The 15,580-nt window shown below is 41.7% G+C and overlaps 1 protein-coding gene across 1 annotated transcript in view; it reads right to left on the reverse strand.

Moving 5' to 3' along the window:
• Window positions 1-7,724: 7,724 nt before the first annotated feature.
• LOC115864429 (placenta-specific gene 8 protein-like) overlaps window positions 7,725-15,580 on the reverse strand; it is a 28,333-nt gene continuing 20,477 nt past the window's right edge. Inside the window, exons 4-6 of the mRNA XM_030878101.3 lie at window positions 14,662-14,786; window positions 10,264-10,378; window positions 7,725-7,918 (exon numbers count right to left, since the gene is read on the reverse strand). Coding sequence (XP_030733961.1) covers window positions 10,274-10,378; window positions 14,662-14,786 — 230 coding nt within the window. The 3' untranslated portion in view covers window positions 7,725-7,918; window positions 10,264-10,273. The remainder of the gene's footprint in view (window positions 7,919-10,263; window positions 10,379-14,661; window positions 14,787-15,580) is intronic.

Raw genomic sequence — 15,580 nt, forward strand, 5'->3', positions numbered from 1 at the left:
AATTTATTTATTTATTTTTGGCTGTGTTGGTTCTTCATTGCTGCGCTCAGGCTTTCTCTAGAGCAACGAGCAGGGACTACTCCTCGTTGTGGTGTGTGGGCTTCTCATTGCGGTGGCTTCTCATTGCGGTAGCTTCTTGTTGCAGAGTGCAGGCTCTAGGTGCACGGGCTTCAGTAGTTGTGGCACGTGGGCTCAGTAGTTGTGGCTCGCGGGCTCTAGAGCGCAGGCTCAGTAGTTGTGGCGCATGGGCTTAGTTGCTCCACGGCATGTGGGATCTTCCCAGACCACGGCTGGAACCTGTGTCCCCTGCATTGGCAGGTGGACTCTCAACTACTGCGCCACCAGGGGAGTCCCTCTTGCAGGCTCTTGAGCCCTGAAAAGATCATGGTTTCCCTGTCCTATCATTTCTAGTTCAAAATAAATGTTTACTTTTTGAAATGACATATCATTTATATGTGCTGAATTTCAAATGCATTTTTAATTAAAAATTTTTAATTTTAATTGACAAAAATTTTTAATTTTAGATAAATGATTAGAAGCATCTTGTTTTTTCTCTTGTCTCTCGCTCTGTGTCCCTGTTTTGCTGGGTCCCTGGGCATGTGCTTGGTCAGCTTCTTGGGTCGCCCAGCACTGGTGGGATGGTCAGCACAAGCCACATAGCTGGGCATCACAGAGCACTGAGAATCCAGAAGTGAACAAGACAGAATCCCTGACTATAGGTCACTCTCTCAGGGGAGACAGACAGCAGGGCAATTTCAGTTCCATGTGGTAAGTGCAAATATGCTCTGTTATCACCCTGGAAGGTCTTAACCTAGGTGGGATCTAAGTTAGTCTCAGCCATATATTTCTTTTTTTTTTTTTTTTTTTTTTTTACTTTTTAAAAATTTTTATTAGGGTATAGTTGATTTAAAATGTTGTGTTAGTTTCAGGTATACAGCAAAGTGAAACTGTTTTACATATACACATATCCACTCTTTTTTTAGATTCTTTTCCCATACAGGCCATTACAGAGCACTGAGTAGATTTTCCTGGGCTATACAGTAGGTCCTTGTTAGTTATCTATTTTTTTTTTTCGATTCAGAATTAGGTATTTCATTTTATTTTATTTATTTATTTTTTATTTTATTTTATTTTTTTACATCTTTATTGGAGTATAATTGCTTTACAATGGTGTGTTAGTTTCTGCTTTATAACAAAGTGAATCAGTTATACATACATATACATATGTTCCCATATCTCTTCCCTCTTGCGTCTTCAGCCATATATTTCTAAATCACTAACCTCATTAATTATGTGTCAGTGTTCAAGGATAAGTTTATCAACATGTGCTGGGAGTATCTTATCACAAGTTCCTATTACCAATTACGTGCAATATAGCAGATTGTGTTTTTCAAAGATGGCCCTCTTCATGCTTATCCCACCCCGCACTCTCTTCTTCCAGTGTGACCGTGTGACTGATATTCTCACATGTAGGGGTGTGTGTTCCCTCTCGTTGAATCTGAGTGGAAACCTGTGACTGCTGACCAATGGAGCAGCAATGGAAGTGATGCCGTGACTTCTTAGCTCAGTCATACAAAGGATCTCCCCACCCTCCATGCTTGTCTTGGAACCCACCACCATATTTTGATGAAGACCAAGCTATATGGAGAGGCCACATGTGGGTGCTCTGGCCAACAGTCCCAGCAAGGCCCTCAGCCAATAAGGCAGCATCAACCACCAGACATGTGAATGAATGGACTTCACATGGTCCCAAATCCTGGCCTTGAGGCTTTGAACTGAGGATTAGGTATGATGGACCAAAGACAAGCTGTTCCCATTGATTCTGCCTGAATTCCCGACTCATAGAAAACACAAAGTACAATACATGATCATTGTTGTTTTAAGCCACGAAGTGTAGGGAAGTTTGTTATGTATGAACAGGTAACTAATACAATGCACAAAGCTATTTATGAGGATTTTTTTTTCTTTTTGTAGAAAGATATGAGAAATTGGAATGATGGTGAACATATTCATCTTTATCATTTGCACAAAAATTAAAGCACAGTACGTTTATTTGGATGTTGATGAAGTGACATTTAAAAACTATCATCTAGTAAGATGCTTTGAAAAGCCAAAAGCAGAGTAGTTGGTATAAAGATAACTAACACTCATGTAATTCATACAAGGCTTGAGAGCTCAGAAATTGGAGTAAACCCGAGCTGTTAAAGCCTACAGGTAATATGAGCCTACAGGTAAACAGAGTAGAGTCCAGCTTCCGCTAAACCCAGTAAGCACAATATTCAAACTTTAGTGTGTCTTGGAGTCACCAGTAATTGTGTTAGAAGTTCAGATTCCCACCCAATCCCTCCTCCCCTCCCCTCCCTGCCCAGGCCACTTCCCCTCCCCCGAGTATTTTCATGCAGGGTGGGGTTTGGGAATCAGTATTTCTGCAGTCTTCATGCAAGTTGACTACAGGCAACGCAACTTCATCCTATATTAGAAAACGTGTGAATTCTGGCAGTACAGGCAGCTTAGCCAAGGCAGGGATGACCAGGCTGGGCTCCCCTCGGAGCTCTTGAGAGCGGATGCCACGCCCCGCTGTCCATCCTCGTGTCCAGGGCCGGGCTGTGCACAGAGCACACTCAGGGGACATTGGCTGAGCCGAGACCATCACTGTGGGTGCTCTTAGAGCCGGGCGCTTCCTCCAGTTTCATAGTGTGGCTGGCCCTTGCCCGAGCTCCCCAAGCAAACGCTTCCACTCCAAGGAAATCACTCATGCGAGAGTCTCATAAGAAATTTCTGCTTCTTTGATTTTGTTTTTGTTTTGTTTTTAATTAGTAGAGATCTGGGAGTGAGTAGAGAGATCTAGAGAAAGTAAAAAGGGAAACATTCCTTTACAGAAATTGTTGGTAAATGTTATTTATTCATTCTACAACAGCTTTTGAGTTTAAGCTCCTTGAAAGAGTCTGTTTTTTTTTAACTGCTTTGTCCCCAGAGCTTCACATAATGCTTCGCAAATGACAAGAATTATAACAAAGGTAATTTACTTTTCTTGGGCGCTTACTGTGTGTTAGGTACTCTTCTAAACACTTTATATATATTATTCATTGTATTTTTACATCAGCCCTGTGAGGTAGGTTCTAATATTATCCCCATTTAATAAGTTCATAAACTGAGGCACAGAGAGGCACATAGTAGGCACTCAGTAAATACTTATTGAATGAACTATTTGTGGAGTGCTTCCTATGTGCAAAGTTATCTGCTAAGCTCTGAAGAGGGTAAAGAAATGAAGAAGACAATCCTGTCTGGAAAAGGATCTGGGAAAAGGGTTTCCAGTCTTATATGCCAGCCTGTTTGTGAGATTCCTGATCACACTGCCGGGAAGAGTGGACAGAGCCTGCTTCCTTCCATCTCCCACCTCCCATCCTGCCATGAACTGACATTCTTGGCTGAAACTGAGAAAGCAATGCAAGTCAGCGTGTCTTAAACACAATGACCCAAGGATGAGATGACAGCCGTTTCCTGTAGAATGCCAGAATGATAATTTATTTCTAAAGAAATTCAGATAACTAAGCAGTCAGTTTCCTGCAAGTGATTATTCAATAGAGTGAGCCCTTGGGACTTGACTGTTAGTGAGCCACAGCAATAAAGCTGAGTTCATTTGGGAGCTCAGAGGGACACAAGGGAAGTTTCCTTGTGTCTAGCCCTCTCCTTGTCCCCCCCGACTCCCTCCCCTTGCCCCATTTGTTATTCTGACCTTTATCACCCTCCAAATGTGGAAAGGCACGATCCAACAGTTTAATTTCCCCAAGATAGTTACCCTTTCATAGCCATCCACAGGAGAAATCATTTGCTGTCCTTCCCCACAGCCCTGCAAATGAGAGACCCTCTCCAAAAAATCTCCTATTACATTTGAGTGGCCCAATTCAAGTGTCTGCATATTATTTGGTCTCTCACTTTTGAAACACTCTCCTCTTCTATATTCCTTGGTTTCACTCTCCCTTCACACAAACTGCTCCTTCTGAGTTTTGCTAACCATCCCTTTTTCTAACTAATGTCCAAATCTGAGAGTTCTTCAGCCCTGGCCCTCAACCCTCTTCTCTCTCTGATCTTCGTTGCTCATCTCATGCATTGCCATGGATTCAAGCACCAGTTTAGTGCCATCGAATCTAAAATTTGTATTTCTACCCTGGGTCTCTCCTTTGACTGAAACTCTTGACATCGCTCTCTTGACTCGTTCCCTTGGATGCCTTATACCCCTCAAACTTAACAAATCCCAAAAGAGCTTTCAATGTTCTCGAAACCTCTTTTCCCATTCCACTCCAGTCTTCCCCATTTTGCTTAGTGGCTCTCTCCTCCACCTGGCTGCTCAAGCTGGAAAACAAATTATCCTGAATTTCTTCCCTTTCTTCATGTCCTTCAGTTAAATTCATTGGTGTTTAGCTTTTCTTGATTGTGCCTCTCAAAGTTTAGACCTACATGCTTTTGAAAGCTGGAAACCTTAAAAAGTGGCTTTTAGCTGTCAGAAATTTGTATCTTTGCTCTCAGTGTAAATTGCAAATTCGTGGGGAAGATTCTTCTTTTGTTCTGGGAGAAATAGTTTTGTTTTCAGTTTTAGGGGGAAAAAAGTAGTTCCTTAGTTTGAACAAATCATCAGATGTTTTAAAAGTATATCTTCAGGTACTTCCCTGGTGGTCCAGTGGTTAAGAATCCATGCTCCCAATGCAGGGGGCCCGGGTTCAACCCCTGGTTGGGGAACTAGATCCCGCACGCTGCAGCTAAGACCCAGCGCAGCCAAAAAAAAAAAAAAAAAAAAAAATATATCTTCATCAGTCAGGTCTAGAGGGGTGAGAAGCAGATAATTGCAGCAACTCATCAATCTGCTGCAATCCTCCAAGAGGAGCTTTATTGAGAACAGATGGACTACAGCTCTGACCCCCCACAAGACAAAACACAGAGTGCCTCACAGCATCTGTGGCAGATTCTATTTTCCAAAGATGGCTGCAACAATAGCCCTTGTCTTATATTCTTCAAGTACCTTGCTACACTCCACTGAGTCAGTGTCTGTGTCCCCTCCCTCTTGAAACTGGGTGGACCTTTGCCACTGCCCCAACCAAGAGAGTTCGGAAGAAATGAAGCTATATGACTTCTGAAGCTAGATCATAAAAATGTTACTCACTTCCATATCGTTCTCTTGAGATGCTTGCCCTGGACTCCCAGCAACCATACTGTGAGGCAGTCCAAGCAGCCTGTGGTGTGGCGAATGTAGAGAGGAGCCCAGGCCCTTAGGCTCAAGCCCTGGCTGAACCCATGGCCAAGAGGCACCTCCAACTATCTTCCAGCCCGGGGTGAGCTCTCCCAGTTCACACTGCATGAGCAGAGACAGAGTATCCTGCCCAAATTATAGACTCTTGAGTAGGAAAAATGGCTGTTGTTGTTTAAGCCACTAAGCAGCAGCAGCTAACTCTGATATAGCATCCATGGCAGGAAGAATGTATGGATAATTATTACACACCCTGGAAAAGTGAGATGAATTCTTTTGTGCTGTCTTTTGCTTTGTCAATTTGTAAATCTCCTACATGTCTCCTCCCGCAGCCCCAACCTCAGCCTCCTCTGAGGTTGCTTCTTGGCTCTAGCGATTTACTTCTAGCATGCAGTAGCATTTAAGGAGGTTTTGATTTAATTAAGGGAAGTGGCCTGGTATGAGGGAGCCTTAGGAATTTGGAAGGTACAGGATAAAGCATAATATCAAGAGTGGGAGAATGAGGCTAATGAGAACTGTTCTCATCCTTATCAAAGATTTTTTAAAAACCTTTTTATTTATCATAACTTTTAAGTAACTTTAAAGTAAGCTACATGGAAAACACATTATTTTGCTTAGTAGCAGAATTCCACGCCCATCCTGCATCTTTGGGGCTATGGTTCCTAGGACTAGAAGGCTGAGATGGAACTAAATTGCTCTGCATAAGAAAGGTATATGGGCTGCACCTCCCTGTTCATTGTAGCATTATTTACAATTGCCAAGACATGGAAACAACCTAAGTGTCCACTGACAGATGAATGGGTAAAGAAAATGTGATATATATTGGAATATTGTTGGAATATTGTTCAGTCATAAAAAGAAGGAAGTCCTGCCATTTGCAACAACATGGATGGAACTTGAAGGCATTATGCTTTAGTGAAACAAGTCAGACAGAAAGACAAATACCATGTGATCTCACTTATATGTGGAATCTAAAAAAACAAAACAAAACAAAACCAAAAACACCCAAACTCATAGATACAGAGAACACATTGGTGGTTGCCAGCAGTGGGAGGTGGGCAAAAATGAAGGTGGTCATAAGGTACAAGCTTCTAGTGAATAAGTCATGGGGATATAATGTACAGCATGGTGACTATAGTTAATAGCACTGTAGTGCATATTTTTTGATATTTATTAATATGGGAAGTCATTCATAATTTGTGGCTAAGCCATAAAACAAAACAAGCAATTTAGAAAATAGTATGCACAACATCATCACATATTTTCATAAGGAAAATGACTAGAAAAAATACCTCCAAATAGTTTCATTTTGCACAAATGTCTTACCTGATTACTATTCTTGCCACCTTTTACACCTTTGAAACTAATCTACTGACCTCTTGACCACAATATTTTCCATGTGCTGGGGGAGTAAAAAGGAAATTAGAACAAATATGATCTGTCCCTGCTTTCATGATGCTTATCAATTACCATCGACGCAGGTGTTAAACCAAAAAAAATGAAGACTGCTAGGAAGGCAAAAGACAGGATATTCTATAAATTTATAATAGCAATCTTTGGAATCCTAAACCCTAGGGTTAATTTTTATAAGACAATAAATAAATAAATAACTTCTGTTTACTGCCATGAACAATGAAACAGGACCTGCTTTCTAGACTCAGCACTGCCATTCTGTATACACTGGTGACCTTGTAACGCTATTTAAGTTTTCTGTCTTGCATATTTGAAAGTTGCCGAGACAGTAAATCTTAAAAGTTCTTATCACGAGAAGAAAAAATTTTGTAACTGTGTGGTGATGGATGTGAACTAGAATTATTGTGGTGGTCATTTTGCAATATATACATATATAAAATCATTATGTTGTACACCTAAAATGAGTGCAATATTATACGTCAATTATATCTCAATTAAAAAAATGTAATAAAATTCCAAGTTAACCTAGAAAAAAAGGAAAAATAAAGGTATGTTGTGTCCCTGTGGCTGGCTTGCTGCAGGGGATGACTTTGGGGAGGACAGAGATGGGTGGTGGGAATGTTAATTAGGTGGTTTGCTACATGGCTTATGACAGAAATCCTCCCTTTGTGTATAAAATCTACAGTAAATTCTTCATTGCTAGGCAATTAACTCCTGGAGTAGATTTACTTTATGGGGCTGTGAAGACGTGCCAAAATACATTCAGGCTCCCTGAGGGAGGAAACCACACTTTCCTGGGGTGAAGGGCCGTGCAGGGTAACACCTGGTCTCCCAGTGCAGGGAAAATCCAAAATAACAGAAGCCTTTTACTTGACAACATTTAAAAAACTTCTTATTCTGGACATTTTCAAACTTACGTAAAGGTAGAAAAGTAGAATGAAGAATCTCTACGAACCCATCATTCAACTTTGACATTTTGACAAGCTTGGGCTCATTTTTAAAAGAAGCATATTGTAATTTTCCATGAAGCAGTATTTAAAGACACAAGAATCGTTGAGGAAATGAATTTTTTAATGGCATTCATCTCAGAGAACAGCAGTGGAAATATATTTCTTTCAAAATAAACCAAAAATTAAAAATGTTTTGAAGCCATTTGAAACCATATGATTAGCTGAATTAGTTTCTTAAGGCTTGAGGTGAGATAGCACTGAATAGATGCAGTATTTCATTCCAGCATTTTCTTTCACTACTAGTGAATTTGACCTGTAGAAATCAGAAAAAGAAAAGGAAAGAAAGACTAAATCGATGAATGAATTAGGACTTATCAATTCCATCTTTACATTATCTTGTTCCAAGTATCAAAACTTTCATTCCACTGCTACCCTACTGCCAAATTGCTGCATATTTAAAATCTATACCAAATAATGGCCCCTGGTTCAGTACAGCCTACTTGGAGGAGTCATAAGCACTACTTAAGATTCAGATGAGTCTTCTAGGTTAGAGCCTCATTATGCTTCCTTGCTTGAAAGTTGCATTTATTTACTCATCCACATTAGTTATTAAGTGCCTACTATGCATCAGGCACCATTGCTAGGTGGTTGGGAAAACCAACAGAATGCTCTGTAGATTGCCAGAGCTAACCCCTCTTACCAAATGGCAATGACTCACCAAACATGCTAAGGTAAGAGACTCCTAAAGGCAGAGACCCCAAAACAATTTTTTTCATTAACTGGATGACTAGACCAGTAAACTGCCACATTCTAAGTAGGGGACTAGGGCTACTTTGGCAAAATTCTGAGCCACATTGGTAACAAAGGGCTTTAAAGAAACATCAATGCTAGGGAAGAGAAACAACAGCCAATTCTCAGGATGTAGGGTACAAGGAGGAAAAAGAATAAGAAAACTCACCATCTTGACTCTGCTTGTAAATGAGTAAAGCACATCAGTCGTTGAAGAAAGCAATCAGAAGACAAATACTAGGATACTAAAATGGTACTAGGGGCTTCCCTGGTGGAGCAGTGGTTGAGAATCAGCCTGCCAATTCAGGGGACACGGGTTCGATCCCTGGTCCGGGACGATCCCACATGCTGGGGAGCAACTAAGCCTGTGCACCACAACTACTGAGCCTGTGCTCTAGAGCCCGTGAGCCACAACTACTGAGTCCACGTGCCACAACTACTGAAGCCCGCGTGCCACAACTACTGAAGCCCGCATGCCTAGAGCCTGTGCTCCACAACAAGAGAAGCCACCACAATGAGAAGCCCGCGCACCGCAACGAAGAGTAGCCCCCGCTCACCGCAACTAGAGAAAAGCCCGCGTGCAGCAGCGAAGACCCAACACGGCCAAAAATAAGTAAATAAAATAAACAAATTTATAAAAAATAATAATAACAAAATAAAATGGTACTAAAATGCAACATGAAATGAGCTAAGTTGTTCATGAAGAGGACATCATTTGGTGCTGCATGTGGGCAAAATAAGTAAGAGGGAGACAGACTGTGCCAGTGCCAACCAGTCATACTCATGAATGCACCATCCTGACCAAACACTTTTGAAGACTTTGGGAGATAAGACTTTGTAGACAATAGCTATTTCCAGGTGAAAATAAAACTTTGATAACAAATTCAATGGGATTGGCAGTAAGTGATGGAAAGGCAGGACTGAGTAAGCCATTGCTCTCTGGCCTGAGAAAAATAGGAAGAACTGAGAGGATTAAAAATGTGACCAGGGGCTTCCCTGGTGGCGCAGTGGTTGAGAGTCTACCTGCCAATGCAGGGGACAGGGGTTCTTGCCCCGGTCTGGGAGGATCCCACATGCCGTGGAGAGGCTGGGCCTGTGAGCCATGGCTGCTGAGCCTGCGCGTCCGGAGCCTGTGCTTGGCAACGGGAGAGGCCACAGCAGTGAGAGGCCCGCGTACCGCACACACACACACAAAAAGGTGGAAAAATGTGACCAGGAGAGCTTAGGAAACTAGGTAAATGAGTAGCTGTCCAACTTTGACCGTACTGCCACCAAAAAGTCAGTACTCTTCTTCCTAAATGGGAACTTTGGGCCTTTTGGATAACTGGGTAAACTGTCCACACTTAATTTATAGAGACTGAGATAGCTTTCTACCACTTTGGAGAATGAATTATTATTTCAATATTGTGGAGTTGACAAGAACATATAACTAGATATATTACACAGTCACACTTAGTGTAACATCTCAATGGGTTACTGTTGACAGCAGTGAACCTGTGATCTAGGCTTAGGGAAATGAATGTTCTGTCGTACACGTGTCTCTACTACCTTAAATCATGATGTAGTTAAGATAGTTATGGATGAGATGTGGTATGTTTATTTGGTACATCACACGGCCACTCTACATGTGGCAGACATCCTAACAAATCACAGAATTCTTTCCCATCCAATCGGGGTTAGCCCTCTCTACCCAGGCTCTGGGAAGCTGACTCCCAACTGATTGGTGTAGGCTGGCCATTGAAAGTCATTTACCCCCCAATTTGGTAATGGATATCTCATGTATCGGTGAGACAGAGTACCAAAGGAATCAAAGATGTCCTTGAGAATTTGTTTTGATACTTACAAATCAAAGAATTCCCACCAACTTACCGTGCATCTTTTACAAAGCATTCATTGCTCTTCTTTTTTCAATATCTCGCTTGAGTTGACAAAGGGTGCAAAAAGGGAAACATGCCAGACATAGGAAATCATTACAAATAGACCCCTGTTAAAAAACAAACGGATCAACATGTAGCCTATAAATACAGTCATACAATTCCTTGCATTTGTTTAACTTTTCATACCTCTTTAAAACATACATTTTATGTCACTTGTTTATCATGAGAATTCTGTGACGTTATCCCTACTTTTCTGATGACCAAGTGAAGTTAACTGACTTGCTAAGATCACAGAAATTAGTGGCAGTGATTGGTCTTTCTCTTCTCGAGCCAGTGCCCTTTTCATAATAACATACCATTTCAAATGATCTGCAGGTTACAATTATAGCCCCAGTTGTCTATCATCTGTTGTCTCTTTTTTTTCTTTTTAAGAAAACTTTTGGTTTATGTATTATTTTTATTAATGTGGAATAGTTCCCTTTAAAGCCAGTTGTGTAATGCACCAATTTTTCCAATTGGTTATGAGTATAGTGCCAGACGAAGCTTTACCTTGTATCCCTCTAGCCATTTCTATTGACGTCCCTCATGCTATTCTGCAAGGGAGGAAGTCCATAGTGAGGGAGGGATATATAAAGTACGGGAAAAAGAAGAAAGAAGAGAATGAATAGTGTCTGGAAAAGCCACTATTCATTCGTAGAATGGGCTGCTTTGCAAAGTTTTTTTTTTAATAAATTTATTTATTTATTATATTTATTTCTGGCTGCATTGGGTCTTCATTGCTGTGCACAGGCTTTCTCTAGTTGCAATGAGCAGGGGCTACTCTTCATTGTGGTGTGTGGGCTTCTCATTGCGGTGGCTTCTCTCGTTACAGAGCATGGGCTCTAGGTGCACAGACTCAGTAGTTGTGGCTCATGGGCTCTAGAGAGCAGGCTCAGTAGTTGTGGCGCACGGGCTTAGTTGGTCTGAGGCATGTGGGATCTTCCCGTACCAGGGCTCAAACCCGTATCCCCTGCATTGGCAGGCGGATTCTTAACCACTGCGCCACCAGGGAAGCCTTTTGCAAAGTTTTGAGGGCCCTCTCCATGGTAGGTCTAGTTGAGTCTTAATGCCCTTGGGTAGAGATGCCCTTGAAGGGACTCCTGCCCTGTGTAGTCGGCACCGAGTGATCTGAGGGTTCTAGTCTGACAACCAGATTCTATGACTGTGTGTCTTGACTGATTGAAATAATTTTGAACTCCATTTTTGGATAGCACTTATTCTTTAAAATGTTGAATTTAATACAACTCCCAATTTACAGTGTGAGCAGGGACAGAGAGAAAGAGAGAGAGAGAGAGGTTGTGGCCCTAGCCAAAGGGATGCTGTCTTGACTGTGTCCATGAAGGGAGGGGCAGTTCAGAGAGGCTGTATTGGAGCAGCCCTATAAAAGTTTGCATAGATGCAAACGGGAAACAAAGCAAAGAACCTGAATTATATAAATCAGTCCTAGGATTTACTAGCCATTTTTGAAGTCTGTTCTAAGGAAGAAGAAGAGAGATACGTTGTCTATAAATACACTTATTTAATGTATACCAAGGAAATTTATTATAGCATAGAATCCCAGACCCTAGAAGCGACCTTAGAAATCATCTTGCACAACTTTCTCACGACAGATGAGAAAACTGATGCTGACAAATGACTTCTCAGAGTCCAAAAGTTAGCTACTTGCTGAGCTGTTCCCAGAACCTTTATCTCCAGAATCCAGCTAAGCACCCCTTCCTCTACGCCATTATGGTCGGGCCACTTTGAGAATCTCACCCTCACACCCATGTACACAACTACATACACCCAACACTTAGTGTACAGTTTTGGGAACTTCATGGGACAGCCACAAAGTTAAGAACCCCTGTGTTAAGTTATGCTGGCATAAATGAGAGTGGCATAAATGAGTGGCATAAATGAGAGCTGCAGGGAGTGCTGAGAGACAGGCAGCTGGGCAAGCCCACAGGAGGAATGTAGCCTGCGCGGAGAAGACAGCTGAGCTAAGAACAAAGATAACAACAGTTACCTGCCAGGCCCTGTGCTAAGTCCTTTCCAAGCATGATCTTATGTGACTCTTACTATGCCACCTTGGGGGAGGTATTATTCTTACCATTTTATCAGTGAGGGAGCCAAAGCTTAGTAAGACGAATAACTTGTTCTCGGTCACAATGAGAGGGGCAGAGGCTAAGTTTTCAGGAACACAAATCCGTCCTGTCACTTCTTTGTTTAAAAGCATTTTAATGGCTTTCCGGCTCACTTAGAATAAAAGCTAAAGTTCTTATAATGGTCTCCAAGGCCCTAGAAGGTCTAACTCTTGCTAATGCTCTGATGTCATCTTGTATTATCTCTCCACGCTCCCGTCTCCCTCCCCCCACCCCCCAAACTATTTCTGCCTCTCTGGCTGCTTGCTGTGTCTGGAACATTCCAGGTAAGCTCTACTTCAGGACCTTGGCTCTAGCTATTTCCTCTGCCTGGACTTTCCCCAGATGAGTCATCCTCTCATCCTTTTAGGTGTTTACTTTCTTACTGAGGTCTTTCCTGATAACTCTATTCAAAATTAGAACCTTTCAACACTCTATTCCTCTTCCTTGCTTTTTTTTTTTTTTTTTTTTTTTTTGTGCGCTACACGGGCCTCTCACTGTTGTGGCCTCTCCCGTTGCGGAGCACAGGCTCTGGACGCGCACGCTCAGCGGCCATGGCTCACGGGCCCAGCCGCTCCGCGGCATGTGGGATCTTCCCGGACCGGGGCACAAACCCGTGTCCCCTGTATCGGCAGGCGGGCTCTCAACCACTGCACCACCAGGGAAGCCCTCTCTTCCTTGCTTTATTTTTCTCTGTTGCACTTATCGCCATCCTATAGATTATACTCTTACTTAGTTATATTGCAGCTATCTTGTTCCATTAGTGTCTGAGCTCTACCATTGATAACCATCATAGTAGTAATTGATGCGGCAAGAATCTTTGATGGGTGAGGGTTTGATGAGGAACAGGATATTTACATCTCTCTACAAAGTCCTTATCCATTATAAAGGGGAAAATAGCAACGTTGTGATGGAGAATCTTGACAGATGCTATCTTAACCAAGGAATCAAAGTTAACATCACGCCTAATGAGATAAATTGATGTCACTTGCTTCCTGATGTGATGCAAAGCAAACATAGCATCACTTCTGTGGAGTTTCTGCCAAAAGTGTGTAACCTAAGTCTAATCATAAGGAAACATTTGACAAGCCAAACGGAGGGATAGTCTACAAAATAACTGATCTGTATTCATTAAAAAAAAAAAGACAAAGACTGAGAAACTCTTCCATATTGTAGAAGACTAAAGAGGCATGACAACTGAACACAATGTTTGCTTCCAGATTGACTTTCTTTTCATCTAAAGAAAATTATTGGGATAATTGGTAAAGCTTAAATAATATCCATAGATTACCTAATAGTATTGTATCAATGTTAAATTCCTGGTTTTGATAATTGCACTGTGGTAATGTAAGAGGATGTCCTTGTTTTTCAGAAATACACACTGAAATAGAGATAACAGGGTATCACGTTTATAACTTGCTCTCAAATGATTCAGAAAAAAATAGAATAGATACATAGATAGATGGAGGAAAGAGAAAAAAATAAAGAAAATGTGGCAAATTTTTAATATTTGGGGAATCTGGGTGAAGCATATTCAGGAAGTCTTTGTACCATCTTTGCAACTTTAAGTCTGAAATTATGTTAAATAAAAATCTCAAAAAAAAAAAAAGAATGTAAGCTCCATGAAGACAGCGATTTTGATTTCCTTTATTCACTGATGTGTCTTTAATATCTGTAATAGTACTTTGCGTGTTCTATGTGCTCAATAAATCCCTGTTGGATGAGTGAACTTCAGCTTATGACCTAACAACGTTCTAGATGCTCAATAATCCCTTTTGAATGAATGAACACTGGCATATGAGTTACCGGTGAGGTAACTGTCTCACCAATGTGCCAGCTCTGAGGGGAGCTATCATACACCCTTTTTTTACCCAATGCTTTCTAAGCAACTGTCACCCACCCTGCAGGGTCCTCTGTCTGACTCTGAGTAAAGCCAGGAGAGATTAAGGACTCTGTGCTGACCTCCATCCCTCACCTGCTCGCCGCCAGCAACTTTTTCAGAGACATATCTATTGGATCAATAAAAGATTTTATTATGAATATATTCCAAAGGATGGATAGCCACATGGTCTTTGTAAATCACTTAAAAAATTTAGGATGGTAGTGGAGAAAAGACTAGGGTCAAATCATGATGGTGAGGGGGGCAATCATGGAGATCCAGTCAGACTGAAGGAAGGCCCTCGGCCTGTCCTGTCTGGGTAACTATTTCACAGTGGACGTGGGTGACTCACCGGGATGCCGTATCGGGTCCGATACATGGTCCTCATGGCGACACTTGCTCCACACAGGCAGCATTCGTCCATGTCAGAGGCAATCTGACATGAAAGGCACAGGGGCAAGAAAGTCCCACAGAGGCCTAAGGGCAGGGTGAAATCACACAGAGGAATTAGTCAGGGTCATCGTGAGTTTGACTTAATCACACCGCTTTCAAAAAGATGCTCACTCAGGAAATGGCCTTAATGGACATTCAGAGAAAACACTGGGGTCCCCTGGCTCTTTATGTCTTGCTTCTGGACCCTACACTCCTGGAGGTGGGGAAAATTGACTTGTCATATGCCAGGTCAGATTTAATTGCAAAATCTCCTGCCTTGACGATCTGAGCATGTCCAAATTATTTCTTCCCTACCCTTGTTTACATTTGGATCATCCTTGAATAGGAAGTTTGTGGCGTCAGGGGGTCTGAGAAACCCTCTGAAAACTGTGGGAGGGTGTTTAGGGTCAGAAAACATGGAGTGAAGAAATAATTGGAAAAATGAGTAGAGCAGTAGGAAACAGATTCTAGATGGTTGTTCTGGCAAAGAGTAGAGGCCTATTATTGTTATGAGGATTGAAGCAAGTAAAAGTTAAGGCGTATAGGCATCAAAAGCTTAAAAAGCATACTGAAATTTCACTTTAAAGAGTCTGTATAAGACAAAAAAGGGCCTAAGGAAATAGCAACAAACAGGAAACTGTTCGCAAACATGCTGAGTACAAGTCTATTTTGAAAAGTTCTAGAGTAGAGTTTTGATATGACTGTATCCTACATGAGATAAGAAAGCTCTTGTTTTTTGATTGATGGCTTTAAGCAAAAGGCTATCTCCACTGAACTTGGAACTTCCATCATATACAAAGAAAAGAGGCTGTTTTTCAAGACAGTGGAAAGACCAGCCA

Source organism: Globicephala melas, chromosome 5 (assembly GCF_963455315.2).
Source record: "Globicephala melas chromosome 5, mGloMel1.2, whole genome shotgun sequence".
Classification (NCBI taxonomy): domain Eukaryota; kingdom Metazoa; phylum Chordata; class Mammalia; order Artiodactyla; family Delphinidae; genus Globicephala; species Globicephala melas.